A 26,651-nucleotide genomic window follows, 5' to 3' on the forward strand; every position below is an offset into this window, starting at 1 on the left:
AAAATTTTATGAATATTTTCCTTTTTTTAACTACAAGATTGAAAGAGAATAAAATTTTGCTATATTTATTACTCTGTCATCCTTTTGATAATCTGTTCCTTTCCTATCTTTTTTTCACTATATAATAATATATCATGTAATATAACATAATATTATTTTATATTTAAATAAAATTGTTAAATATATGATTTATTAATTCGGTGGTCAATCCCATTTCCACCCACTTGCTCTTGAATTCCTAAGTTTCTAACAAAATTAAAAGGAATATGAGAAAGATCACTAAGAACTATTTTTTGAATGATAGCATTGACCATAATAAATGCAAGCTTATCAATTGGGACTAAATCACAAATCCTAAACAACAAGGTGGCCTTGGGATCGAGACATTAAATGGGTGAAGCAAACTATTCATACAAAGCCAATCCTTCTCCGTATCCAAAAGAAACAAGAGGTGGAATCAACCAATCTCCTTCACTGTATCCAAAAGATTACTGTCTAAATATAACAGGATAAAACCTATGATCATGGATGCAACGTCTGCGAAATTTTGGGGGTGACGCAACCTCTGACAAGTAATGACCAGAGGTCATTTATGAAGCCACTCAAATCCGGCGTCCCTACAAATGCTCATTTGGTCAAGCGGTTCGGATTTAATTGATCGTCACTTGGTTTTGTACCCAATAAAATTTCTTTCGTCCCTTCTTCTTCTCGTCCTCGCTCCTCTTTTTCCTTTTCTCTCCCGTACTATTAAACCCTAACACTAGGACCTCGACCTCCCTACGCCCTCCCCCTCTTCCCGAAAGCTCGGATTTGGGGAGATAGGCGAGCTATCTGACACTCTAACCCTAATCCTTCCCCGGCAGTCCTAGCCATGGCCGGGCAGTCCGTGAACAACCTCTACGAGACGGCGTCCCAGCCCGACACCAGCGGAGACGCCTACACCTTCCTCGAGTTCAACACCCAGGACGACTTCGACGACTACCCCGAGTTCCAGGAACTCTCCCAGCCCTCCCGATCGACCGCTTGGCCCCCTCCCTCTCCCCCACCAGAGCCCGTTCGGGACACCCCGGCCGCCGATCTGCAGGCACCGGACTCCGCTTCCCCTTCCCCCGCGCGCTCCCCCTCCGCCTCCTCGTCCTCCAAGGTCAGGGGTGCTTCTGGCGGTCAGGCAGCCAGCGCTGGCGCAGTTGATGCCCTCGCGGCCGGCATGAGCGGGCTTAACTTCGAGGAGACTGGCGATGAAAATTATGAATTTGGCAAGGGGGATTTCACGGAACACGCTTGCCGGTATTGTGGGCTGCAGAACCCCGCCTGTGTTGTGAGGTGCAACATTCCTACGTGCAGGAAGTGGTTCTGTAACTCGAGGGGGAACACCTCGGGCTCCCATATCGTCAATCATCTGGTGGGTGGTGATATCTGTTTGGAAGTTCTGCATGACACATAACAGATATCTGTTTCCATTAAACATAGCATAATTGATTTAGGTCCTCAATTTCAGATGGTTTGATGGAAATCTAAATGTAAACTATGAGTTTTTATTAATTTTTCCCCTGAACTAAGTATTCACTAGTTGTTAAATTATTTTACTAGAGGATGCTTCATGCACGGACTTCTAAATTTTATGTTTCCTCTGAACTTAGCCTCCACAAGTCTACTACTTTTTTTCTTTCTGAATACTGTTCTTTTTTGGTTGGAAACGTGAATGTTATGTTGTTAAATTTCATTGACATGAAACATTGGACTTTAGTAGAAATATGAAATTGTAATTTGCTTTCATATATCATGGCCTATCCATCTGTTTTAGTTTCGTTCTTTTGGGATGGGGGCCAAGTTCCGGGCAGAACACTCTGTAGTTTTCTGATATTTTGGATAACATTTGAATGAGATCAATTGTTGTCTTATTTTATGCTACATCAGCTATTTCAGCATCAATTAAAGGTAATTAACAGTGTCTTCATTGCTGATCCATTTTTTATTTAAGGTTAATTTCTGAGTGCCTGTGTGTAGCTTCTGTTTTCTGTAAAATGTAAAAAAGGCAGAGAAAAGGAGGAGAATGTTGTCGCGACTGTTAAGTTTTTGTATAGGCAGTGACTAATTTTAGGTCTTATATTCAGTACATATGGTGAGATATTCTTCTAATAGTTGCATAATGTTAAGTTTTGCATCAGCAGCAACTAAATTTAGGGTCTCATATTCAGTGCATGTGGTGAGAGGTTCTTCTAACATTAGTTGCATAATTATGCAGAAATCTGTTGAGCAACTGTCATGTTTGGTTCACTTAGTCAACCATTTGATGTGGATCATAGGGTAATGACTGTGAGCACAGAATGGGTTCAGGTTTCTTGACATATTTTAGTGATTTAAACTTGGCAGGAAATGTAGTTCCTAATATTAAAAATAATAAAATGATTGAAATCATGAACTGGAAGTCTTTTGCATAGAAAGTAGGCTTCAATCTTTAAGACCTAAGACCTAAGACTAATTTTTCATTCTGTATCTATTACACTGTGATTACTTAATCATTTGAATTTCTATGGTTATGCTATTCTGTTTGCAATATGTTAGATGATATATCATAAGAAATATTCCTTGTAGTAGAATTAGATCTCATAGTAGGTTGAAAGCTGGAATCGTTCCAAAGATGCCAAAATATAACAACAAATGAAACATAATTAACCAGGTTCATAAGTGGCTGTCCCTTATGAACCTGGTGAATATTGTTGGTTCAAAACAGGAACAAATGAAATAAGTGGCTGTCCCTTATGACATTTCTTTTATTTGGTAGAGGGTAGAACAAGACAGTTGTGCTTATGCAATATGTTGATACATAACATTTTCTCTCTGTTTTCAGAAATACTAAGAGCAATAAAGAATACACATAGATTAGTTTTTATGTACCAGTATCCATGGAGCTTGGCATTTACTATTTTTTATTTGATTGGTTCTCAGGTTCGAGCAAAGCACAAAGAAGTTTGTCTCCACAAAGACAGCCCATTAGGAGAAACAATTCTTGAATGCTATAATTGTGGTTGTCGGAATGTTTTTCTCCTTGGATTTATTTCTGCTAAAACAGAAAGTGTTGTTGTTCTCTTGTGCAGAGAACCATGTTTAAATGTCAATGCACTAAAGGACATGAATTGGGATCTAAGTCAGTGGTGTCCACTCATTGATGACAGGTGTTTCCTACCGTGGCTTGTTAAGGTTTGCCAATTTGATTTACTGCATTTTTTATTTGTGACTAAGACTCATACCATTTACTGACTACTGTTAGTTTCCCTCAGGTTCCTTCAGAACAGGAACAATTGAGAGCACGCCAAATTAGTGCTCAGCAAATCAACAAACTGGAAGATCTTTGGAAGACAAACCCTGATGCTTCTATGGAAGATCTTGAGAAGCCTGGAGTGGATGATGAACCTCAGCCTGTTTCTTTGAAGTATGAAGATGCATACCAGGTTAATTCCTGTTTACAAATCGTTATACTTTATCTTGAAAACCATGAATGGTAGGATAGCTGTATCTCCAAGATCTTGTTTCTTCGTGGATTGAATCAGCTTATCCTTTTGGACATTCTAATTACTCCAGAAGGGTTGCTTATACCTTTCTTAATGGATGGGTCTTTCCTTTTTTTTCCAGTACCAAAATGTATTTGCTCCACTTATTAAGCTTGAAGCTGACTATGATAAGGTATGCATGTTGGATCCATTTTTTCCATGTTATTTATTTAAATGCTTTGGTTAAATCTTTCTAACTTTGGAAACATTCTTCTGAGGAACATATATGGAAATAGAATCTATCCATACAAACATATTTGTATATATTTCTAAACATACGTTAGGTGTTTTATGTAGTTTTGAAATATATGTTCTCTTTTTTATGTTACATGGTCACCACCGATGTTTACACTTTGCAGTTGATGAAAGAATCACAAAGTAAAGACAATGTCAGTGTACGCTGGGATATCGGTCTTAACAAAAAGCGCATAGCCTATTTTGTCTTTCCCAAGGTTGACTTTGACCTGACTTAGTTGCTAATCAGCGTTGCTAGCTAGCAGTTTCAAACCTTTTTCTAACTGAAATCATGGTAATTATTTTTAGGAAGATAATGAACTAAGGCTTGTTCCTGGAGATGAGTTGCGGCTGCGATATTCTGGCGACACAGGTCATCCTGCATGGCAATCTGTTGGACACGTGGTATGCTGGTTTCCATTTTATTTTTTACATAATTGATAAATAGACGAAGGTTGCATCTTTCATTTAAACTCGAATGGATCTAAAGTAAACTTTTTTCTCTATTTATATGAATATATTTGATGTGTATTCATTACCCAAGAAATTTGTTAATTTTTAATTTTTTATCTATTCAGATTAAACTAACTGCACAAGAGGAGGTTGCACTTGAACTTCGTGCAAGCCAGGTATAACCAAATGTTGTTCTTTGTATATGATTTAATTGTTTATTGTGCTTAGAGATGTGTAATTATACTTACCACATCCTTGTCAGGGAGTCCCTGTAGATGTGAATCATGGCTTTAGTGTGGATTTTGTCTGGAAAAGTACTAGCTTTGACAGAATGCAGGGAGCTATGAAGACTTTTGCTGTGGACGAAACAAGCGTCAGTGGGTGAGTTGCATCTGTTTTTCAATGTTACTATTTGTTATGGTCATTTAGCTGGTGGTACAACATAATGTCCCTGTAGTGTGCAAAAAGTGCCTACAGTGCACCATGATTTTTTGGGCATATTCTGGCACACTTTTTATCCATACATTGTTGCAGATTGGATGCTAGAGTCATGTCGTTGTATGTAGGTCTAAAATTTTTTTACGTAGCACTACCATGAAGTTATCTTCCCATGCAGTTACATATATCATCACCTTTTGGGTCATGAAGTTGAACACCAAGTAGTCCGTAATGTATTACCTCGACGGTTTGGCGCCCCTGGTCTTCCAGAGCTAAATGCATCCCAAGTGGGTTCTCTTCCTCCTACATTGGTGTTTATGAGTTTATAATTTTTCACTTATTCTATTAAATTAGGTTTGCATTAGTAAATTTACCTTATCTTTGATTTAATTGGAATTGATAATTTATTAGTTTTCATGATTCAGAGCTTGCATGTGCTGTGTCTTATATTAATGCTCCGTAATGTTTCATGAAAATTGATTTTATTTGTATGTATGGACAAAACCCCATTAACCTTTAATTCATTAGCTTTAAATAGCACCCAAGGAAATGAAAAGGAGAAAGATATAGAGAAATTGGATTTTTTGAACCCTTAAGCAAAGTGTATACACCATATGACTGTATGAGACATGCTCTGACTAGGTTTTTCTCTGATTTGAGGAGATAGGGCTTCTCAAAGTACGACAAGAGTGAAAAGAAATCATCGCTAATCTGTTACTAATTTATTGCATAAAAGGACAACCAATTCCAACCATAGCCTCTAGGACTTACAATCACATATATCTGTATATTTTAATATTGACAAGGCAAGAGGATTGGTGGTTTTAAAATTTTGATAAATTAAACATTCTGAAAATTATAATTCATTGTTTACCACATGAGACAATAATTGTTTATAAAATTTCAAACATCACTATTAAGTATTAACTACTCAAATTTGTTTTAAACTACCCACTTTCTAACTTCTCTTAGTCCTCAAGGAAGCTGAGAATATTTGCTCTATGTTTATAGACTACTTAGAGGTCTTGTGAGAGAACATTTTCATTCTTAGGTTATCTAATCATGTAATAAAATCTTATCTAGATAGACCTTTGGAACAACAAATTTGGGGTTTGGATACATGATTCTTTTCTACCATTGAGTTCTGTGTATTGCAATATCTTTAGTTGTGAGAACTTGAAACTTTTTTTAGTTACCCATGATGTCTTCTTAGGTTTGTGGTAAAACACAACCCCTGATGATTCCAGGATTTCCCTGACCCAATTCATATTGAAAATAAGATTCTTTACTTTCAGTAGAACTAAAAGTTAGTTAACTAAAATTTTGAAATAAAATAATGATTAAAATATGGATGGAAGCCTCTAAAAAATAGAAAATTCAGTTGAAAGGCTCTTGTTGTGGGATGTGCCTAATGAGGTATGGATCGAGGTTATTCCTCTTCATAACATACTACTACTATTTCAAGTTAGAGAGGATCATTAAATGCAGTTCCGTTAGTCCAGACTTAAAATGCAGTTCCGTTAGTCCACTATCTGGAGTAGTGGTTGTTGATTTGGTGTTTGAGAGGACCCAATAATCCCAGCCTTCTTAATGGATGGTTGATGAAGAGGGAGAAATATCTGCTCAGTAAAGCTTGGATGTCTTTTTTGAATCTACACAATAGGAGAATCTCTGGTCTTCTGATGTCTAACAAAGACCTTGTTATAATTTTTAGTTAAAACTTTTGGGGAAATAACATTTGTAATAGGTAATTCCATTAGGAAATAAAAAAAAGATGAATCTAGTGCAGGATGCACTCCCCAGTGCATGGTTTAGGGAGGATCAATGCATGTAAGCCTTATTCCTGCAAATAGAGAGGATTATTTCTGTGTTTCAAACCCTGATCACCTAGTTTAACTTGCCCTTGTTTTTAAGAAAGAAATTGAAATCCTCAAAACAAATATTCTTGTTGTTAGTTACTCTGTCACCAAAGGAACTTTTCCTTGTCATCTTGATCATTGGTATGGCGACATCATTCTTTAATCAATAACTCTTTGAGTTACAAGAATTTGTAGAAGTTTTGAGAACATAAAGGTGATGTGGCATATCCTTGTGATCACTATATCTTTACTTTTACTAAAGGTGGTCCATAGTGATTTTTATGGACATAAACACAAAGTGTAACAAGTTATTTTTTATAATCTAGGGATGACGATATTATCTTGCTGATGGAGAAAAAAATGTTGACTCGAAGATTCTCTGTAGGACATAGACGAAACACAGCATTATTGTGACAGAAGATTAAAAACTCATCGGTTTGTCTTTTAATGATTTATCGTGGTTTACACCATTTACCTTAACAAGTTCTATTCTTGATTTTTTTGGTATAAAACATAACTACCAATAATTCTGGAAATTTTTTGTTTTCTGTTTGGAATGAAACCTTTTTGTTTGTATAGTACATTTTAAGTCAACTTGAACAAGATATGCTTACGGATCACTTTTCAGTACTGTTTGGTATAGCCCAATATACTATTGTATTATCGTTATCATATAATGTAAAACATTGGTACACTAGAATGTGAGGAATCACAATCATTTAGCAGTTGCACATTTGATGCATTGTCATATGAGCAAAAGATAGGAAAAGCTATTTGTCAGGCTGGAATTTGAAATATTATGAACAACGAAATATGGATGTGCATTCCTCTACCTTGGTTTATAAGTGTGTAATGGATTATGATTGAATATAAGATAATGTTGTTTCTTTTATTTTTTTGGTTTGTAACAATATTTGGAGGAACTGTGGATGCTTTTCTGCCTTTGAAATGGCTTATCCTATTTTGTCCTGGTATTCTGAGGCAGTCACCTATTCTGCATTTTTATGGTTAGGTTATGTAATGTGTACATGTTTATGGTACCATACACCAAAATTTTGTAGCTATGTAATTAAGAAGCCTTCTTTCCTTTTAGCTATTATATTTGTTTAGTATTGATATGTTTCAAAATCTTTACATATCCTAATATCTTATACATTGTTTATGTACAAAAGTATTGTCATTTGCATATGTAATAAATCTTCTTGTTGTCTTGATTTATTTCTTTTTTGGGCAGGTTTTTGCTGTTAAGAGTGTCCTCCAGAAACCAATAAGTTTAATTCAGGGCCCACCTGGTACGGGAAAGACTGTCACATCTGCAGCAATTGTATATCACATGGCTAAACAGGGCCAAGGGCAGGTATCTTAACAATAATTAAAAGGTAACATTTTGGAGGAAGACATTGTTCAAAATCAAATGACATTTTGTCTATTCCAGGTTCTAGTATGTGCTCCAAGCAATGTTGCTGTTGACCAACTTGCTGATAAGATAAGCTCAACTGGGTTGAAGGTGTGTTCTCAGTGAGCCTTTTGTCTTTGCACAAGATGTTACGGTGTCAAAAGTTTGCCAAAATGCTTTTTTATTTCTTATTTATCATCTTCTTATGATTTATACATTTTCTCTGATGCTTTTGTTAAATCTTTCTCTAAAATTTCAAGATTTTACCATGTTTTATGTTTTTGCCTTATAAATTTTGGCCTGACTTCATCTTTGGAATGGATATTTCTCTTGTGATTGGCAGTGCAAGTGTTGTAGATTTTTTGATGGATGGAATTTAAGTGACTTAATTGTAACTTAAAACAGATCATGTCATTTGTGTTGGTTTGAAGTGAATTTTGCCAACATAAAAGGTTCTTTTGGTATTTCTGTGTTCATGAAGTCAGGTCCAAATTGCTTGTTATAGGTGTATTTTTGTGGTATTACTGTGTTGATATATAGATTGCTTGCTGTCTCAGTACCAGTACTGGGCACATGTTGTGTGCATACTTCTGGATACTTATTCGACGGGTCATGAATGCGAAGAAAGTAACCATTTTATGAACTGAAATGACAGTGCAGGTGTGGTAGATTTTTTGATGGATGGAATTGAAATGACTTAATTGTAACTTAAAACAGATCATGTCATTTGTGTTGGTTTGAAGTGAATTTTGCAAACATTAAGGTTCTTTTGGTATTTCTGTGTCCGTGAAGTCAGGTCCAAATTGCTTGTTATAGGTGTATATTTGTGGTATTACTGTGTTAATACATAGATTGCTTGCTGTATCAGTACCAGTACTGGGCACATGTTCTGTACATACTTCTGGATACTTATTCGACGGGTCGTGAATGTGAAGAAAGCAACCATTTTGTGAACTAATTATTCTAAAAATGTATACTTTCTTGGAGAATGTTGTTTTACTTGAATATTGAATTTTTAATTGTGTGCATGTTGTTGAAGTATGAAATGTGTTTCTCAACTAGCTTTATATGTTTCATTCATCAAATAGAGTTTACTGATAATCTTGTTCCTCCCTCCTGTTATTCAGGTTGTCAGGCTTTGTGCTAAATCAAGAGAAGCTGTCATGTCTCCTGTTGAGCATCTAACACTTCACTATCAGGTATAGTTGGAATAGCCACTCTTTCAGTTTCGACTTATTGCAAGATTTTCTGGCATAAAATTGATATCATAGAACATTGCAGGTCCGCCATCTTGATACATCTGAAAAGAGTGAACTTCATAAGCTGCAGCAGTTAAAAGATGAACAAGGTACATATTTTTCACTTCAACATGAAACACCTATTATCTTTGTCTTTTTTTACCTGACTTGTTTTTTTTCCAATCTATCCTTTGTAAAAGCAGAGTTTGTTTTAGCATGTGTCCTACTTCGATGTGCTTTGTTTTTGTGATATCACAATTATGATATAATGAATAGTAGAATCCCCATAAAACTCCTGTCTACATGTTCAATTGATGGTCTTCATAAATGAAGAAGAATGCTGGTGAAATTCAACAACTGTTCTTTTCTTCTTTCTCTTCTGCATTTTTTCCTGTTGAGTTTATGATACTGTCACCTTGTAAAATGCTTTTTTTTGTAGTTTTGTCCATCAGTAGGGAAATAGTGCTCTTTTACTTGCATTCTTAAAGTTTGTGATTGGTTTTTCATAAATCTTGATTTTGGCTTAGTGTTATTTGAGTTAAGAAGTTGAACTTTGTGTACGTCTTTTCAGGTGAATTGTCAAGCAGTGATGAAAAGAAGTTCAAAGCACTAAAACGGGCTACTGAAAGGGAGATATTGCAGAGTGCTGATGTAATTTGTTGCACATGTGTTGGTGCAGGAGACCCCCGGCTTGAAAATTTCCGATTCCGCCAGGTAAGGAGATGCCTTTTGTATAATTACTTTAAGGTCTAGATGGCAACTAGAGCATTGCTTTTCTGCTAGACTAGATCCTAATGATGATTGATTATTTTCACATTACGTATTTCTTTAGTTTTAAACATGTGCCTCAAAATAAAGAAAAAGGACTATCCAATTTGTGAGGCTCCTACCATGCAGGACCTGGGGAAAGATCATGACATGTTTTAACATACTAATATTGTGCTGTTCATATTTTGTTGTTTCAGGTTCTTGTTGATGAGTCTACACAGGCAACAGAGCCCGAGTGTCTTATTCCATTAGTTTTAGGTGTCAAACAGGTAGCTGGTTTTACATGCTTTCATATGATGCCTTCATCAGTATGTGGTCTGATTTATTGATACTTTAGTCCTTTCTTGATTAGGTTGTTCTTGTTGGAGATCATTGTCAGCTTGGTCCAGTCATAATGTGTAAAAAGGCTGCTCGTGCAGGATTAGCGCAGTCTCTCTTTGAGCGCCTTGTTCTTCTTGGTCATAAAACTTTTAGATTGCAGGTGATTACTGTTTTGGACTTCATTGTTCCGTATTAATGGAAGTAACTTGTCAAAATTTATGTTGGTTAAGCAGGCTCTAAATTTTGATATTTTATGACATGATTGCAGCTTACAAGCTTTTGCTGTTTTCATTATGTTCCACTCTTATATGGGACATTTGATCAAATTAGCATCTTTTGCAATTTCTTGAAATTAAATATTTGATGACAAATGGCCAGTATACCTGTGGAAGCTGTTTGTGCTTGGTAGTCAGTCATCACACATTGGTCTTTTAAAAACTGTCAGTGCTATGGAAATTGAATTTTCAGATTCTTAGTCATGGTTGTATCTTGGTACTTTTTTTGTCTTCACACCTTGGAGGGGTCGCTGATGAGTTCATTATAATGTGATTTGGAGCATTCTTTGGCTTGGTTTTGGAATACTAGTATTTTTAGCAAAATTATGGAGCCCTGATGTCTCCTTTCAGGGCTACTAATGTTTCCAAGTCTTGCTGCAAATTGTTTTATGTGATTGAAGAGTTAAAAGTATGGTATTCGTCAAGTAGAAATATATGCAGCCTTATGACTGGGATCATTTTGTTATGTTAATGATTGTTTTTGGAAGAGTAAATTGTGATTCAAAAAACTGATTACTAAAACCAAAAAGGTGGTAGAGATTGTATCTTCTTTATCATTTTCTGTTTACATATCTTTGGTAGTCAGTCATCACACATTGGTCTTTTAAAAACTGTCAGTGCTATGGAAATTGAATTTTCAGATTCTTAGTCATGGTTGTATCTTGGTACTTTTTTTGTCTTCACACCTTGGAGGGGTCGCTGATGAGTTCATTATAATGTGATTTGGAGCATTCTTTGGCTTGGTTTTGGAATACTAGTATTTTTAGCAAAATTATGGAGCCCTGATGTCTCCTTTCAGGGCTACTAATGTTTCCAAGTCTTGCTGCAAATTGTTTTATGTGATTGAAGAGTTAAAAGTATGGCATTCGTCAAGTAGAAATATATGCAGCCTTATGACTGGGATCATTTTGTTATGTTAATGATTGTTTTTGGAAGAGTAAATTGTGATTCAAAAAACTGATTACTAAAACCAAAAAGGTGGTAGAGATTGTATCTTCTTTATCATTTTCTGTTTACATATCTTTGTGGATATCCCTGCGTATTTTTGTGTGACATACCTAAATTACAAGCTCATTTGATGATTGCTAAGCATATATGGAATCGCAGGTCCAGTACAGAATGCATCCTTGCTTATCTGAATTTCCTTCTAATAGCTTCTATGAGGGCACTCTTCAGAATGGAGTGACAGTTAATGAGAGGCAATCATCTGGCATTGATTTTCCTTGGCCGGTTCCAAACCGTCCTATGTTTTTCTATGTGCAGGTATCTTATACTCTAACCAAATTCTCTTTTCATCTTGGAAGATGTGGATGAATATATCTATATTCTCTTCTCATGACTCTATAGTTGTTTTTGCTGTATTCTGAAATATGTATTTGCCTTTTTAGATGGGCCAAGAAGAAATTAGTGCAAGTGGGACCTCTTATCTCAATAGAACTGAGGCTGCAAATGTTGAAAAACTTGTTACTACTTTTTTAAGAAGTGGTGTCATACCTAGTCAGGTACTCTCGCTTCAGCTCTTCTGGTCCATTTTCTAAATTTATGTTTGATCTGCTCTGATCGGTGGCTGGATAATGCAGATAGGAGTTATTACACCATATGAGGGGCAAAGGGCGTACATTGTGAGTTATATGTCGAGGAATGGTGCTCTTAGACAGCAGCTTTACAAGGAAATTGAGGTTGATGCTGATCTTGGACTGTTGGACACTTCTGCTATTGTTGGTTTGTCTCTTTAACTAAATTTTGTTATTGCAGGTTGCTAGTGTTGACTCCTTTCAGGGTAGAGAGAAAGATTACATTATTCTGTCTTGCGTGAGAAGTAATGAACATCAGGTGTGTCTTTCTATCTCTGTGATTTTTTGTTCATGTTTTTCTTGACAGCAGAATACCTGTAGCTGGCTTGTGGCCTATGTTATGCATTATGAAATCATAAAACGTTGATTTAAAAAGACAGATTACTAACAGGCTTTGATTCATAAAGGAAAAAATGGATACTGCTGGAGTTACAGTATTCTAATACATATGTTGATAGACAAATAAAGTGATCTACCTCCGATTAAATTTACATTATGAAGCCCTGCTAATTTAGTGTTGCCCAAATTTTTACTTTGAAAGATGTTGTTCATAGTAGATCTAGATGATCAGTAATTTAAGGTGAATGAGGACCTCCTCGAGTGAATTTTCGTGTCTTTAGATTAAAAAGATGATATTGCTTCTGAGGCATTAGTTGGATCCAATGAATTTGATTGTAGCTTGACTTTTAATATTAAAGTTGAGATAGCATCTTTGGTACAATAAGACGTTGCATGCTCGGCATCATCTGGCCACTATTATGATCAGCATCTTGGAGTGGTGTCCCTAGTTGGCATGATTTTCACAGAATAATACAAGTAGTATGGTTTGCATTCTAAATCATTGAGGGGATGAGAGTTTCTATACAAGAACAAAGTTGGAATCAACTATGGATTAATTATATTGACACTGGAATGCAATAGGTTATTAGATACAAAAGTTGTGTTAATTGACAGCTTAATGGATTTTTAGAGATTCATACTTGAAACGGAGGTTGGATTCAGATTGAGTAGTCATGTTATTGTCATAATCAGCTGTGTTGTTGCTTTTTATTAAGTGTGCCATACCATATACAGTAGTTTGATAGTTATTTTGGGCACTTGAAAGTTGAAACACCTTATTTGTTTAGTTAAGTATCTATTTTTTCTTGCACTTTTTGAGCAAGACATATTCAAGGTACATCATTACATGCAATGTGTTAGTTTTTTTTTTTTCTTCTCTTTTTTCCATCTCATTAATTTTTTGGAGATGGTGGGGACAGCAATTATACTTTTTAATCAATGATTGTAAAATTTTAATTGTGTGGTGCTTTCCTATTGTTTCTACTTTTCAGGGTATTGGATTTCTTAATGATCCACGTAGATTGAATGTTGCACTAACTCGAGCTCGTTATGGAATTGTTATCCTTGGGAATCCCAAGGTTCTAAGCAAACAGCCTCTTTGGAATAGTTTGTTGACACATTACAAGGTGTTGCTTTTTTGCTTTTATATTTTAATGTTGTTTACACATTCTTTATTGCAGGTGTGTAGTACTATGGCATGCTATTTCTTTTTTGACTATTTGAGTTTGTTTAAACCTTAGTATTTTGCTATTTCTTTCTTATCCATATTTTAAGAGTTGCAGAACCATTCAGTTTCTTGTTTAACCATTGAAGTATGAATTTCTTCAATATACTGGTCTTTAATTTTTCTTAATCATGCAATTTAAATCAACGATTGAAATTTTGTACCGTACTGGAATTTTGAGATATGTTCGATATGGTACGATACTACTGTATACCGATCGGTATATTTCGGTATACTGCTTGGTATATATATATATATATATATATATATATATATATATATATATATATATATATATATATATATATATATATATATATATATATATATATATATATATATATATATATATAAGGTAAACCGCTCGGTATATCTCTCTTCTCCCCACGTGGGGTGACGTCGCAGAAAAAAAAAAAATTTCGTTGAGGCATTACCTCTATTTGCCCCGCGACGCGAATACTCTTCTCCCCGCGCACGGATGAGAAGTCGCCACAGACGAGGAGAGCGGCGTCGATCTCAGGTTCTCTCTTTTTTTTCCTATTTCTTTCTTCCTCTTCTGCCTCTTCTTTCACCTTCTCCCTCGGTCACCGTCGACTCCCTCTTTCTTCTCCCTCATTCACCGTCGACGATAACGGCCTCAATCGAGGCTAATGCTCAGTAGCGGGCGGTTCGTGTACCGGTTTGCTGACGGATCGGTACATACCACCTGGTACGGGCGATATCATTCGGTATTGCAAACCTTGGTTTAAATGATATGGTTAAGACCAAGGTTTCAAGTTTTGCATACCAGGTAGTAAGGACTTGCTGGTCTGGATTTGAACTGGGATGCTGACCAGGGCTTTTCGCTGATTCAATTTGGATATTAAAGGGGGTATGTTAGGTTTAGCATGCTCACAAGATGCAGGCTAGGCGTTTTGTGATTCCTTTTATGAGGCGAGTTTTTAGTGCTTGTGGGACAGATTCTCCTTGCACCGGTGCTCATTGTTCATCGGTGGCCCTCCTTGTATATTGGTATATCTTTCTTATTGATGTTTTAGCAGTTGCAGAAGCGTTCAGTTTCTTGTTTAACTATTGAGGTATGAATTCCTTGCTACAGGGTATTTAATTCTTTTTATTTATGCTGTAGCATTCATTTAAATGATATGGTTAAGACAAGCATTTCAAAGTTTACCTGGATCAGTAAGTGCTGATGATTATATTGTGGTCCAGGCTTCAATGGGGATGTGGACCAGGGTGTTTGCTGGTTCGATTGGGTTTATTTTGTTTGTGGGGGTGGCACCTATGGGCTTTAGCACTCATAGGATACAAACTAAGCTTTCTGTGATTTCTTTTTGGGGTTTTAGCTTGCATAGGATGCGGATGCTCACACCGATATCAAGTGGACCTGTCCACCTAGGGACCAGTACATGTCCGGTAGTTGAGACTTTGAACTGTGGTTAATACCAAGGATTTTAATTTCTCGTGGTTCAGCATAATTATCAGTCCGACTGTTGACTGGGATGTGGATAGCTGAAGTCCGGACTGGCCCATTATTTAGATCTTCTTTTGCTGCCTGTTGCTGCCCACGCTCGCGGCCTATCGTCTCTTCTCCTCCACTGCCTGTTTCTCCTTTTCTTCTTTCTTCTTCCTCTTCTTCTACAACCCCCCTCTCCAGCAGATTGGTAGTGGATATGTTCTGGTGTGTCATGTGTTGGCATGCTAGAATGGACCAGACCTATGCTGGTTCAGCCATGGACTGGCACGGGCATGGGTCTGGTACCTGAAATTGGATTCCTTGGTTAGGACCTATTTTTTGTTTTATCTTTTATCTTACTTGTAAGTCAGATAAATATTTGTTTCATTCTAAAGTTTTGCTTTGTGTGTTCTTTGTGGTCATTTGACTTGTACACCGTATCATTTTGAATTTGTTTTTTCAGGAACTCAATCTTTGCTTTAGATGGTGTGGCTTGCTTTTTTTATATTACCAATTTAGTCAGACAAGTATTACTTACGTCCTTATGTTCATCATGTGTGCTAGTCCTTTGTTTGCCCTTTTAGTCATCAAATGCTGATAAGCTGGCTTTCCCTTTAGATTGATTGGATCAGAGGTTTTCCTAATTGAATGGAACATGGTTTTGTGAGGTTTTTTAAAATGATGTCCACTATTTGTTCATCATGAAGTACTGTAGTTCAGTTGCTTTACGTTTGAGACTTAGTGATCTGGTGTGGGATAATTAACTTTTTTTTCTGAAAGAAATTGTTTTCCAGCAACAACTTGTTTGGCCTAATCTGTAATTTATTTAATCATGTCTCAATAGAAGTGCATCCTTTAGTTATGTGATTGGTTGATTACTTCTGGCAGACACTACAATAGTTTCCATTGATTTCTTTAGGTTTGTATGTGGGATAAAGCTAACATTTATAATATTCAGGTCGTAACTTTTTCCTGATAAAATATTCATAATGAAGTTAAAGAGTAATTGTTTTGACATAATTGGGACTGCTAAAAGTTTATATCATTCCGCATATTATGGTCGACTCTGGAATATTCATTTTATGTCTTTTGATGGTGTCTTTGACTTTAGCTATTGTCATGATTTGATTTGGCCTTCTTTCACAAATCTATATGGACATAACTCTTGTTTATTTCATCATGTCTAGGAGCATGAGTGTCTTGTAGAAGGACCACTTAACAATTTGAAGCAAAGCATGGTACAGTTTCAGAAGCCAAAAAAGGTATGCTGTAGTCACACACAAAAAGGAGAGAGGGCAGAGAGAGACTTTTCTACCCAAATCAATCTGTACAAATTTAATCTTTCTATTTAAGTCTCTGTACTTCGTACCATTTGTATAATGTGCCTGTGGCTGGTTTTATGGTCAACAGATTTACAACAGCAGACTTTTCTATGGGGGTGGTCCAGCGATGGTTCAGACTGATAACTATGGTCCTGTCAGTTCCTCAAGCCCGCTTGCTGAGAAGAGAGGTGGGCACATTAAAGGTATGCTTTTTAACTTGGGTTATTATTGAGATGAAAATAAGAAGTTTTCTGATAGTTGACAAGATTAAATTTGTTTTAAGCATAGTTGAGGAATGGTTCATGCCTTAGCAATTGAAGCACCACTTATATCTAATGTTGATTAATTTTTCTGGGGAACACCTTTTGTTTAAAAGGAGTTTGTAACTGTTTGGTGTATGCATAAAAACCAGGTCATTCTTATGTCCCATTTGGCCCTTCAAATGGCACACAAAAACCTGGTATGCATCCACCGGGATATCCTTTGCCCTGTGTCCCTCTTCCGCCATTTGCTGGAGGTCCTCATTCTCAGCCATATGCAATTCCAACTCGTGGTGCGGTTCATGGACCTTTAGGGGCTGTTCCACAGGTCCCACAGCCTGGTAATAGGGGTTTTGGGGCCGGTCGTGGTAATGCTGGTGGTCCTATTGGTGGTCACCTGGCTCATCAGCAAAATTCCCAGCAAACTTTGGGTATTGGGTCTGCTTTCAACTTTCCTCCCTTTGATGATTCAAATAGTCAACCATCTGTTGGTGCTCCATCATCTCAGACTGGATTAATGACTCAGGTCTGAAACCTTTACCTATCCAACATTGGGTTTGCATGGGTGATCAATTCCATTGTTTTCTATCTTCTTTCTTTTTCTCTTCTAGATGCCAGTTCAAGGCCTCGGTCAAGCATTTCGTGATGGACTTTCTGTTGGTGGCATGTCACAGGTACCTGATGATGGTCATCTATTATTTGTTTTGCTTTCTTTGCTGATGTGTTGGTTTTTTTGTTGATGTTTAACCTTCTTTGATTTCAGGACTTTATTGGTGATGACTTTAAAAGCCAAGGATCACATGTTGCATATAATGTTGCTGATTTTTCTGCACAGGTGCTTATGTTATTATCCTGCACTTCTTTATAATGTATAGTTGTATACTAAGTTGTTCAATGTCTTTAGGTTTAGGCAGCATCATTTTAAGTTTTGCCTCAGTGATTCTGAATATGGCAGATAAATGTATCTTCGACTTTGATATTGTATTTGTTTTTGGTTGTAGCTTTCATTTGAATTTCTTGTATTTCTTATCATCCATTTTGTTGCTGTCTTTTATTAAATTATTGCATTTGTCAAAGCCAACTTTATTAATATGGCATTTTGAATATTGGATTCATATGCCAATCTTGTTATCATGATCTATCATTTTGAATCTTGGTATATAGGGTTCATATTCAATTGGAATGGAGATCCATGGAGTCTATCAGTTATCATTGATCATTGTCTTCCAATGTGCATCTGGCCATTATAGTTTGTGGATGAAAAAGGATAGCGTCATGTTAGCGGAAAAGGTTGACATGCATGTTGATGTTAATTGCATCAAATTGCATGTGATGACATACTGGGACTTATTATTTTGTTGTGCCTCTTTGTGGTACTTGTCATTAAAATCTTTGAACAGAGGTATTTTAGTTGGATCTATTCCGATATTTTGATATGTATGCAACTTCAGTACCATAAGACCATGACATGTGCATGTAGTTGAAGTAGGTCATCAAGAAATATTAAACTGGAAAGATATATATATATATATATATATATATATATATATATATATATATATATATATATATATATATATATATATATATATATATATATATATATATCCCATTCAAAGGCTTGATGTTCTCGTCAAAGCCCAACATAACCTAGATCAAACCCTAGCATAGTGCATGTGAGGTTTAACTCAGTGGTGGCTCCACGCCGTGATGAGTTCTCTGACTCCATCCACGGGTAGCCCTTTCCTACTCGAGCCCTCACATCCTACCCAAATGCTAGGTCGGCTCTGATACCAAATGTCATGACCCGAGTCTGATGAGCTAACTGGCCAATAACTCCATTTTGATCCTTCAACCGCGGACCAAAATGCTTAAGCGGGAGTTAACGTAATATACTCATCAGGCCCTTATAAGCTAATCATACACATTGCCCACTTCCGATGTGGGACTAATGGGATGTTAGAGAGAGAGAGAGAGATGCTGGAGGGGATGTCACTTGTGTTATCAATTGGATGATTAAATTAGAGATGTATCTGGCATGTCATGGAACCATGAACATCTGTTCTGTTTGTAAGGAAGGTTTTACAGGGGGACTATACCATCAGGCCATGTGTATCAGAGTGTTGCACAATTTAGGAAGCAAAATGTACAGATTCATTTTTCATCTGTAATATGAATTCTGAGGTTGGATGATTGGTGTTGTTATAATCTGAAAAGAATAATGCAGATGTGTTTACATTAGAGCTAGCAATCTTCGAGGATACATCTACTTTTCGTTGTTGCGAATAATGACTAGGAAAAGTAACGAGATTATTGCCTTTTCCATTTTGGTGTTGATTACACTTGCTTTGCCCTATTTCTGAGTGTATGCAGGCTAATTGAGCTGTTTCCATTTTTACATCGACTATACATCTTCCGGTTGTTGAATCTGTGCAAGTCTGCATGGCATTTGCTGTAAGACTGCCACCATTGTGTTTGCAGCACTTGGCATGGTCTTGTATTTCAAGGATACAATTAGTTGTGGGCCTTCTTTAGTCAAATTATCCATAGTGTTTCACTATGTTAGTTTTCATTGTTCCAGCTAAATGCAACATATATTAAATTGAAATTGCCATGACCTTTCAAAGACTATTGAAGGTGCATTCTGTTTTGCTGGTAAACTACTGCAAATGGGTCAACCTGTGCTGTTGAACATGCACCACCAAGGCAATTCTTGTCACTGTTGTATGTATTTTCATATTATTTACTGTGCAACTTGGTGGATTTGAGTAGATGTCATTTTCATCAATTTCTTCGGGGTTTATGCCATATATTGCGTTCCCCCATGGATGAGATGCACTGTATTGCCTGTATGAATAATTGATTTTTTTATTTTATTTGTGCTACATCTCATTTTGCTCACTTGACAGGCTTCTCAAAGTGGATTTGGTGTTGATTATGTCTCCCAAGGTCCTCATGCTGGTTTCCCAGGGAGTTATTTAAATCAGAGTACCCAGCCAGGATATTCCCATTTGGGCACTGGAAACGATTTTTTGTTTCAGGTTGATTAGCCTTAAATTGATCTTGTATTTCTGCTCCAAATGATTGCATTCCTTTTAACATTGTGGCTAAAGCATGAAACATTTTAGCAGGAATACATGCCGCATGGATCACAAGGTTTATTCACACAAGCAGGATTCAATGATCCATCACAAGATGAATCTTCTCAGAGCCACTTTGGCATGGGTGGGCCCAGTTCTCTTCAGTCACAGGTTCTATTAGGAGCTTGTAATTCATGCTTGTCAAGATCTATCACATTTCTAACAATGAAGCTTCTGCAGGCATTGCTAAACCCTCTGTATTCACAACCCTTTGCTCATTATAATGCTCAGCCTCAAAATCTGCAGTCTCCACCACAGCAAAATCAGGGCTCACCCAATCAGAAACTTCACTACAATGGCTGAGCTGCACTGGATTTAGGAGTGATGGGTTACATCCTTTGCACCCAGCTACAGTGGTTGTGCCGAGTCATGTCTTCGTACATTGACAGATAACAGCTCAACCTTCTTTTTTTTGCTTCTCGCAGTCGCATATGGTGCACTAGTTTTAAGATAGGAGTGGTGCATATGGAGATTCGAGATAGCAATGGTGCTGATTGTGCCTGAGGAGAGGATTTAGCCCATACTTCCAACTACATTTATTTTTTTCGGAAGGAGTTGACCATTGGGAGAAAGCATCTTTTGCTTATATGAGGGCTCACAGCAATTGGTGCCTGCATATTGTGAAGAAAGCCATTCTGAGGGTAAGTGAGACATTGCACATACATGTTCATAACCAACTCTAAAGGCTCCATTTTGAAGAAGTGGAGTTTTCCTCCACCCGGATGGTATGATGAGCAAGTGTTGCATTATGTACAGCAGTGTTCAAAGATGACTGGCCCGTGCTTGCCATTTGCATGCTCAGATACGGATCAAACTCACGCCTTGTCCTTTGTTGGAATTTAATTATGAAATTAGTGCATAGTGTCATTGTTACAAGGCTCTGTTACTAAGAAAAACTTGCTTTACTTGAAGTGTGAGTTTGGAGTTTGCTTGATTTATATGATTTTGATTTTTATTCTTGTGGTAAATTGATATTAAATGGTTTTAATTTTTTTAATGAGCACCGGGCTTGCTTCGCTGGCTTTGCTAAGCTTCAAACCTTATAGGATTGAACACCAGACGTCAGCTAGCTGCTGGCAGTCAGTTCTTGTGGTGATGATTTGAGCTGTTCATGCATGAAGCAATTAGATTATATGCTGGCAGTCAGGGGCTTAAAAGTGTGGCATCCAAGTTATGGAACGGGAAATGTTGGCATCATGTGGTGGTTACCTTGTGAGCTGTGGAGGCTGCAGTGGATGGGAATTAGTAAAGAATTTCAATTCTTAAGCTGATGAATACTGAACTCTGAAACAGCCAACAAGGACTGTGCGAGTTCTGCTGATGCCCATCGGGTGAAGTTTTGAACGGGATTGATGCTTTAAGCCGAGAAGAAGCAGTTCGAGTGTTGGCAATGAGCAGCAGTATTCATTCTTCACTTCCAAGTCCAGTTTTCGGGAGCAAGACAAGGAAGATACCTGTTTCCCTTAGCGCAAGTGAAATTACAAGTTTTCATTTAAGAATTGAATCTAGTGTGACTAATATAGAAGTCTGTAAAAACACTTACCTTACTCTCAGGTCTCTCTTTGAGCTCCATAAGCGCAACATTATCCGTTGCATGTTGAATTACGAGTTTCGCTTTTCGTTTCAGAATAAAGATAATCTTCAATGACATGATTCACTTCAAGTTGAGTTACGATTGCTTGTTTGGTTGACAGCTTTCAAAACTCAAAATGAGGGTTCCGATTAATAATAGCAAGGGAGCGAGGGCGTTTATGAGTTAAGGGAATTGAGTTCAGTGTTGCGCGTTAGGGAAGCTTCCCGTTGCGCAAAGGCGCTGATGCTATTTATTGTGTCACGGGGCATTGGGTAGATAAGGGAGTAGAGTCTCTCGTTTATTTCGTCTAATGTTATTCTTTCTTTTGCACTATATGTATTATATTCTTTAGTTGGGGAACAAGCAATTGGTATTCCATAGCTGCTGGGAACTGGTATTTAAACAGCTATTGGAACCAGTATTCCATAGCTTATGGAATTGGTATTCAATAAAAGCACTTTGTTTGTGTCGATTAGTCTGAACGACTATGCTCAGAATAGGATAGTATTTGAATAGTTAGAAATAGGGTCTTAGGAGAGCCTAACCCCAGCCTCATCCTGGTGATTAGAAGAAACATCTCTGATCCTTCACCCTAATGTGACACCTTCTCTACCAGAAGAGTTGTATTCTTAACAGGTTCAGTCGACTAGAGAGCGAGACTAATCATCTTCTGGTATGGGAAAGTTGTGCCCTGTACTAATACTAACCAAACTCTTAGTTCTATGATGGTCTTCAAGTCATCATTTTACAATACTTTTATTTTAGGCTGGTTACCATTACCTTTTTTACTTGGAAGAATGATCCGAGCAAAGGAAAGCGTAGTGAGTGCACCTAATGCGTCTATGCATTTTCCATTCTTTTTATTAGATCAGATGATGAATTCAATAGAATGTCCAATCTCTAGTGGTGGTGGCTGACGATGTCTGCTGTCTGACCCAACCTCAAACTCTTTCTTGCCTACCTATCTATCTAGCTATTTGACTCTTTGGCCCCAATTATGTAGGTGGTATCATGATTTTTTGAAGAGATTGAATTCCTTGAAACTTTGATATTAGCCTATAGTAATATAGAAATGATAATTAATATCTATATGATCCACAAAAATACATCGGCCCATATAAATGAAAGCGATCTTGGTCCATGGAGTCCTAATAAAGTAGGAAATCATTACACTCACTCTCATCTCAATACACTGCTTATTTAGTAAGGAAAGGCGTGAAAGCCGTCTTTCTTATCGTTGACCAAGTGTTATGGCAAATCAACTATTGAAGGTACGTATCCTATGGCTCTTCTAATGCATTATTTAAGCCCTACATCTTAGTCGAGCACTGTTGTATTGCTTGTTGAATTGAGCATTCAAAGTGTCGAGTCACAACTCAAATCTTAATTTCTTCTTTCGAGCACAGAACCTTCTCTTACAACTGTAGCCAACTTTTGAACTAATCCTTCTCCTTCTGATCTCGGTGCCAACATAGATGAAACTTGAATCGGAAGTGGTCACTTGAAACAACCATCCGATCCGGAGCAAATCCTGTTTTCATTGATTTTGAAGTTCATAATGTCACTTCCGATTACCGAATTCTATTATCGACATGCTTCTTTGATTTGTCAGTTCATAATGTCATTTCAAAATAAAATCGAATCTATCTCTCGTCTTGCTTGTCTCGGTCAGATTTAGTAGTATTCGTTGATGTTATGTTCATTGAGTTTGACTTTTCCTCTAAAGAAATGAATTAAGTTTGACTTGAAGCCGAGAATGAATCAGTTGTTAATTGGCTAAGGCCAAAAGCACAAGGTGGAGTTCTTGTTTCATCGACTAGAGAAGAAGCGTGTTAGGCTTCTTGTTCTTGCTTGGGTGCTTATGCGAGCGAGTTACTACCAACATTCCTTCTTAAAGGAAGTCATTTGTTTACGATTCAATGATTGATATATGATGATAGGCTCGATTCTGGTTTACAGAATTACTAAACTTTGATTGTCCATGCTTTTTCGATCGTAGGAATAGCTACTCTCCCTTGCCTCTGGAATATACTTCTTCTACTCTTAACTCACGAGTGTTAGATAGAATTAGAATGTGCGCATGAGATTGTGCACTAGGTTTATTGTGTTAGAATTTGAAGGATCACATGAATAATTAAATATGTTAAGTCATTATTTTGATTAATCAAAATTAAAGTGATTTAATTAAAATAAAATTATTTAGCTAAGTGATGTAATTATTATGAAAATTAATTGTATAGATATCATCAATCATATTTCTAACTTAATGACGAGATAGATAGGAATATGAAACTCTTGAGGCATAATGAATATAATCATAATTGTAGATTCAGAAGTTATGAATATAAATAAGGTTAGGTCACTAGTTGTAGTATCAAATAAAGTTTCTCTTCACCCGTCAAAAGAAATCTAAAATTCTTAAGGATACTCCATAGAATAAATCATTAATTAATTTAGAAAATACTTTGATGGATTCATCATGTATGCTTCCGTGTTAATATATTTTATAATTATTGTAGGATTTCATGTATATTATTGTGGATCTAATAAGTCCTATAGAAACGTTCTAAAATTCGGTTTTGCTTCTATAAAACATATTTGATCTATATTTGAAGTGTTAAAGAACCAAACAAATGAACCAACAAATCTTGTTTTGTATTTATAAACCATGTTTGAACCAAAATTCAATTTTTTGATATGTTAAAAAGATCCAACATATTATGCTTGGGTGCTTATGTGAGATCCAAAATGCATTTGAACAACCTTTAGGGTAGGAAAGAACATAGGATTGCTTCGTCAAGTACAAAATCAAAGAATCAGTTGCAAGCGGAGCGAGAAGGAAAGTCGAAGAATGATTTTGACTTCGGATCGAGTTGTTATGCACTAACAGGAGGAGCAAAGAGAAGAAAGATCAGAATCAAGAGAAGAAGGATGAGAGGCAACAAGCAGCAGGTAATCCTCAACTAGAGGTCATGCACTGACTGACTGCTCAAATAATTAAGACTTACTCCTCAAAAGCGTTAGTGAGCACTTTGTATTGCTTCTTCTCCGTTACTCTAATAGAGAGAGAATATTTGATAGCTATCTATCTACCTAACACCTTAAGACTTGACAGTTAGCTCTGCTCTAACTTAATCTACAGCTGGTTCAACTAGCAAAGGTCAAAGGTCAAATAGACTACTCAGTGTTACACATACATTAAGTAACCAAAAACCTTATATATACATACGATTACACTGATTGACATGGTAACTCAATTCTTATAGCAAATTCCTTAGTCACCTCCTTGTAAACAGGTAGTTGATAATTTGCTGTTGACTTTAGCACAAAGTCAACTCATGAATCTCCTTGTTGTAAATTGAAAATAGAACTTGTTTCTTGTTCCGTTTCAACAACTCCCTTACTTACGTCCTTAACTTGCAAGTTACATCTCAATTATCTTCTTCTCCCAACTCTCCGTGGGGTTGGTTCGATGAAAGGAAGTTGACAGGGTAGAATAGACATGGACGAATCTGATATTTCTCTATTCCATCGGTGTCATCATAGTTCACCAGCGATCCTCGGAGACTCGGGTCACGCCGACTTTGGAATCAACCCCGATTTGGTACCATACCTGCACTGCTTCACATTCCCAATCAATCCACAAAACTCCGTTCCGTTGCGATAGCCACGAAACATATCCAAATGAAACAGAAGAAATAAAGAGAGTAGTAAATGAATAAGAACGATGGTCCGATCTTGTTCCTCAAGTTTCGGAACTTCTCGGGCTCTCAGATCTCAGCCGTCCATTTGGTTAGTGGCGGCGCCGACGGCGTCACTGTAGATGTGATAACGGGGAAACCCAAACCATTCCATGGAAGCTTAAGTGGCCGCTGGCGAGTGGGGTTAGACGAAAGGGAGGGAACGAATTGACGACTATACCCCTGTTACCCACATGTAGAGAGCAGCCAGGCCGCCACCGCCGTCGTCCTCCTCCTCCTCCTCCGTCTCCCGCCTCGCGGTTCCCTCCGGTTCCGCGGATTCCCGGTCGCCGCCGTCGTCGTAGAGGTGGCTCCAACGACCGGAGAACCGGAACGAAGACGATGAGAGCCGGTCCACGTAGTCCATCAGCCACCCCCTCGACCCTTCGCCTGACGGCCCCGCCGCCACGGGCCCTGAGGCAGCGGAATCGGCGTCCTGTCGCCTAGGTATCCGATGCACTACCGCCTCCACGTCCTCCTCTTCCTCGTTCATCATGTGGTCGAACGACGAGCCGATCGAGTGTGTTTGGTGGCGCGACGACGACGACTGCGGTGTAGGAAGGGACGGGTTTCTCCGGGATAAGACGTCTCCCGGGGTCCCATTGCTAGCGCTGCCGATCTCGACGTCGAAGCTTCGGGACATGGGGGGGTCCTCGCAGGGCGTGTGCGACGCAACCGAGGGTAGAGGCGGCGGCGGGAGGGTGACTGGTGCGCGGCAGAGAGGGCATGAAGGGGATTTCCGGATCCAGGGCTCGACGCAGCCGGAATGGAAGGCGTGGCGGCAGGCGGGAAGCAGGCGTAGGTCCTCATCGGGGCCGAAGGGCCGGAGGCACACGGCGCAGTCCGGCGAGGATTTGGGGAGGGCGGCGAGGGAGGAGGAGAGATTGAAGATGGGGAGGGAGTCGATCAGCGCCGACTTCACTGGATCGGAGCTCGGGTCAGCGGTGGACGTGACAGAGGCGGAGGCAGAGCGTGAGCTGACGAGGAGCGACGCCGCAGCGACGGAGGAGGATGAAGAGGAGGAGCGGCGGGAGGAGAAGAGGAGTCGGAGGATGAGGTGGATAGACACGGAGGCGACGCAGACGCAGGCGAGGATGGCGGCGATGATGAGGAGGCTCGGGCTGAAGGATAGGGAGGAGGAGGAGGAAGTGTCAGATGGGAGGTGGTTGGGCTCCACCGCCAATGGAAAGGGTTGGAGAAGCAGTGGCGGTGACGGAGAAGGCAAAGAGGGGCCGTAGTCCATGGCGAAAGTGGGGAGATAGCCTCTTGGGCTTTGGAAGATATGCGTGAATTGTACGGGAAGCAGCCGCTTCTTTCTCTCTTTAGCTTTGCTTTGTGTTCGCTACTTTGGCTTACGTTGCTTGTCGTCCCCCCTCCTCCTCACCCACCTCTCACTGACTCTTTGGCTACGCAAGCTCAAATAGAGACTTTCATGTGTCATTGCATCTCATGTGATGGACGGATGCTGTAATGACAGGTGATTCTCCTTATC

At 38.2% G+C, this 26,651-nt stretch overlaps 2 protein-coding genes across 5 annotated transcripts; one reads left to right on the forward strand and one right to left on the reverse strand.

The window, feature by feature from the left end:
* The first annotated feature begins 653 nt into the window (after window positions 1–653).
* LOC135610805 (regulator of nonsense transcripts 1 homolog) lies at window positions 654–20,757 on the forward strand. Of its 4 annotated transcripts, none has more exons than XM_065105765.1 (29): window positions 654–1,402; window positions 2,950–3,201; window positions 3,282–3,452; window positions 3,634–3,684; window positions 3,911–4,003; window positions 4,095–4,190; window positions 4,364–4,414; window positions 4,501–4,619; window positions 4,855–4,963; window positions 7,770–7,892; window positions 7,971–8,042; window positions 9,059–9,130; window positions 9,213–9,279; window positions 9,741–9,883; window positions 10,135–10,206; window positions 10,290–10,418; window positions 11,641–11,796; window positions 11,922–12,035; window positions 12,114–12,212; window positions 12,289–12,366; window positions 13,439–13,573; window positions 16,312–16,386; window positions 16,535–16,649; window positions 16,859–17,232; window positions 17,318–17,380; window positions 17,470–17,541; window positions 19,616–19,747; window positions 19,835–19,931; window positions 20,027–20,757. In XM_065105765.1, exons 1-29 carry the CDS (start codon window positions 872–874, stop codon window positions 20,068–20,070), a joined length of 3,705 nt encoding a protein of 1,234 aa, XP_064961837.1. In that variant the 5' UTR covers window positions 654–871; the 3' UTR covers window positions 20,071–20,757. The 4 variants fall into 4 exon arrangements, with proteins under 4 accessions (XP_064961837.1, XP_064961838.1, XP_064961835.1 ...); XM_065105766.1 differs by having other exon boundaries at window positions 655–1,402; window positions 19,838–19,931; XM_065105763.1 differs by having other exon boundaries at window positions 656–1,402; window positions 19,835–19,957.
* Window positions 20,758–24,554: 3,797 nt separating this feature from the next.
* On the reverse strand, window positions 24,555–26,631 carry LOC135610806 (E3 ubiquitin-protein ligase ATL4-like). The gene is made up of 2 exons (XM_065105767.1): window positions 25,354–26,631; window positions 24,555–25,032 (listed from the first exon to the last, which is right to left on the reverse strand). Exons 1-2 carry the CDS (start codon window positions 26,400–26,402, stop codon window positions 24,993–24,995), a joined length of 1,089 nt encoding a protein of 362 aa, XP_064961839.1. The 5' UTR covers window positions 26,403–26,631; the 3' UTR covers window positions 24,555–24,992.
* Window positions 26,632–26,651: the final 20 nt, after the last annotated feature.

This window comes from Musa acuminata, chromosome BXJ2-4 (assembly GCF_036884655.1).
Source record: "Musa acuminata AAA Group cultivar baxijiao chromosome BXJ2-4, Cavendish_Baxijiao_AAA, whole genome shotgun sequence".
NCBI classification, from domain to species: Eukaryota; Viridiplantae; Streptophyta; class Magnoliopsida; order Zingiberales; family Musaceae; genus Musa; species Musa acuminata.

What these genes read in the sequence shown, in the direction of transcription:
- LOC135610805 (XM_065105763.1), top strand. Translation starts at nt 872, where the DNA reads ATGGCCGGGCAGTCCGTGAACAACCTCTACGAGACGGCGTCCCAGCCC. An exon ending in TCCTACCGTGGCTTGTTAAG is followed by an intron (nt 3,202 to 3,281) that starts GTTTGCCAATTT and finishes AGTTTCCCTCAG; the next exon opens with GTTCCTTCAGAACAGGAACA. An exon ending in TTGCTGATTTTTCTGCACAG is followed by an intron (nt 17,542 to 19,615) that starts GTGCTTATGTTA and finishes CTCACTTGACAG; the next exon opens with GCTTCTCAAAGTGGATTTGG.
- LOC135610806 (XM_065105767.1), bottom strand. Translation starts at nt 26,402, where the DNA reads ATGGACTACGGCCCCTCTTTGCCTTCTCCGTCACCGCCACTGCTTCTC. An exon ending in GGCCTGGCTGCTCTCTACAT is followed by an intron (nt 25,033 to 25,353) that starts GTGGGTAACAGG and finishes GAAGCAGTGCAG; the next exon opens with GTATGGTACCAAATCGGGGT.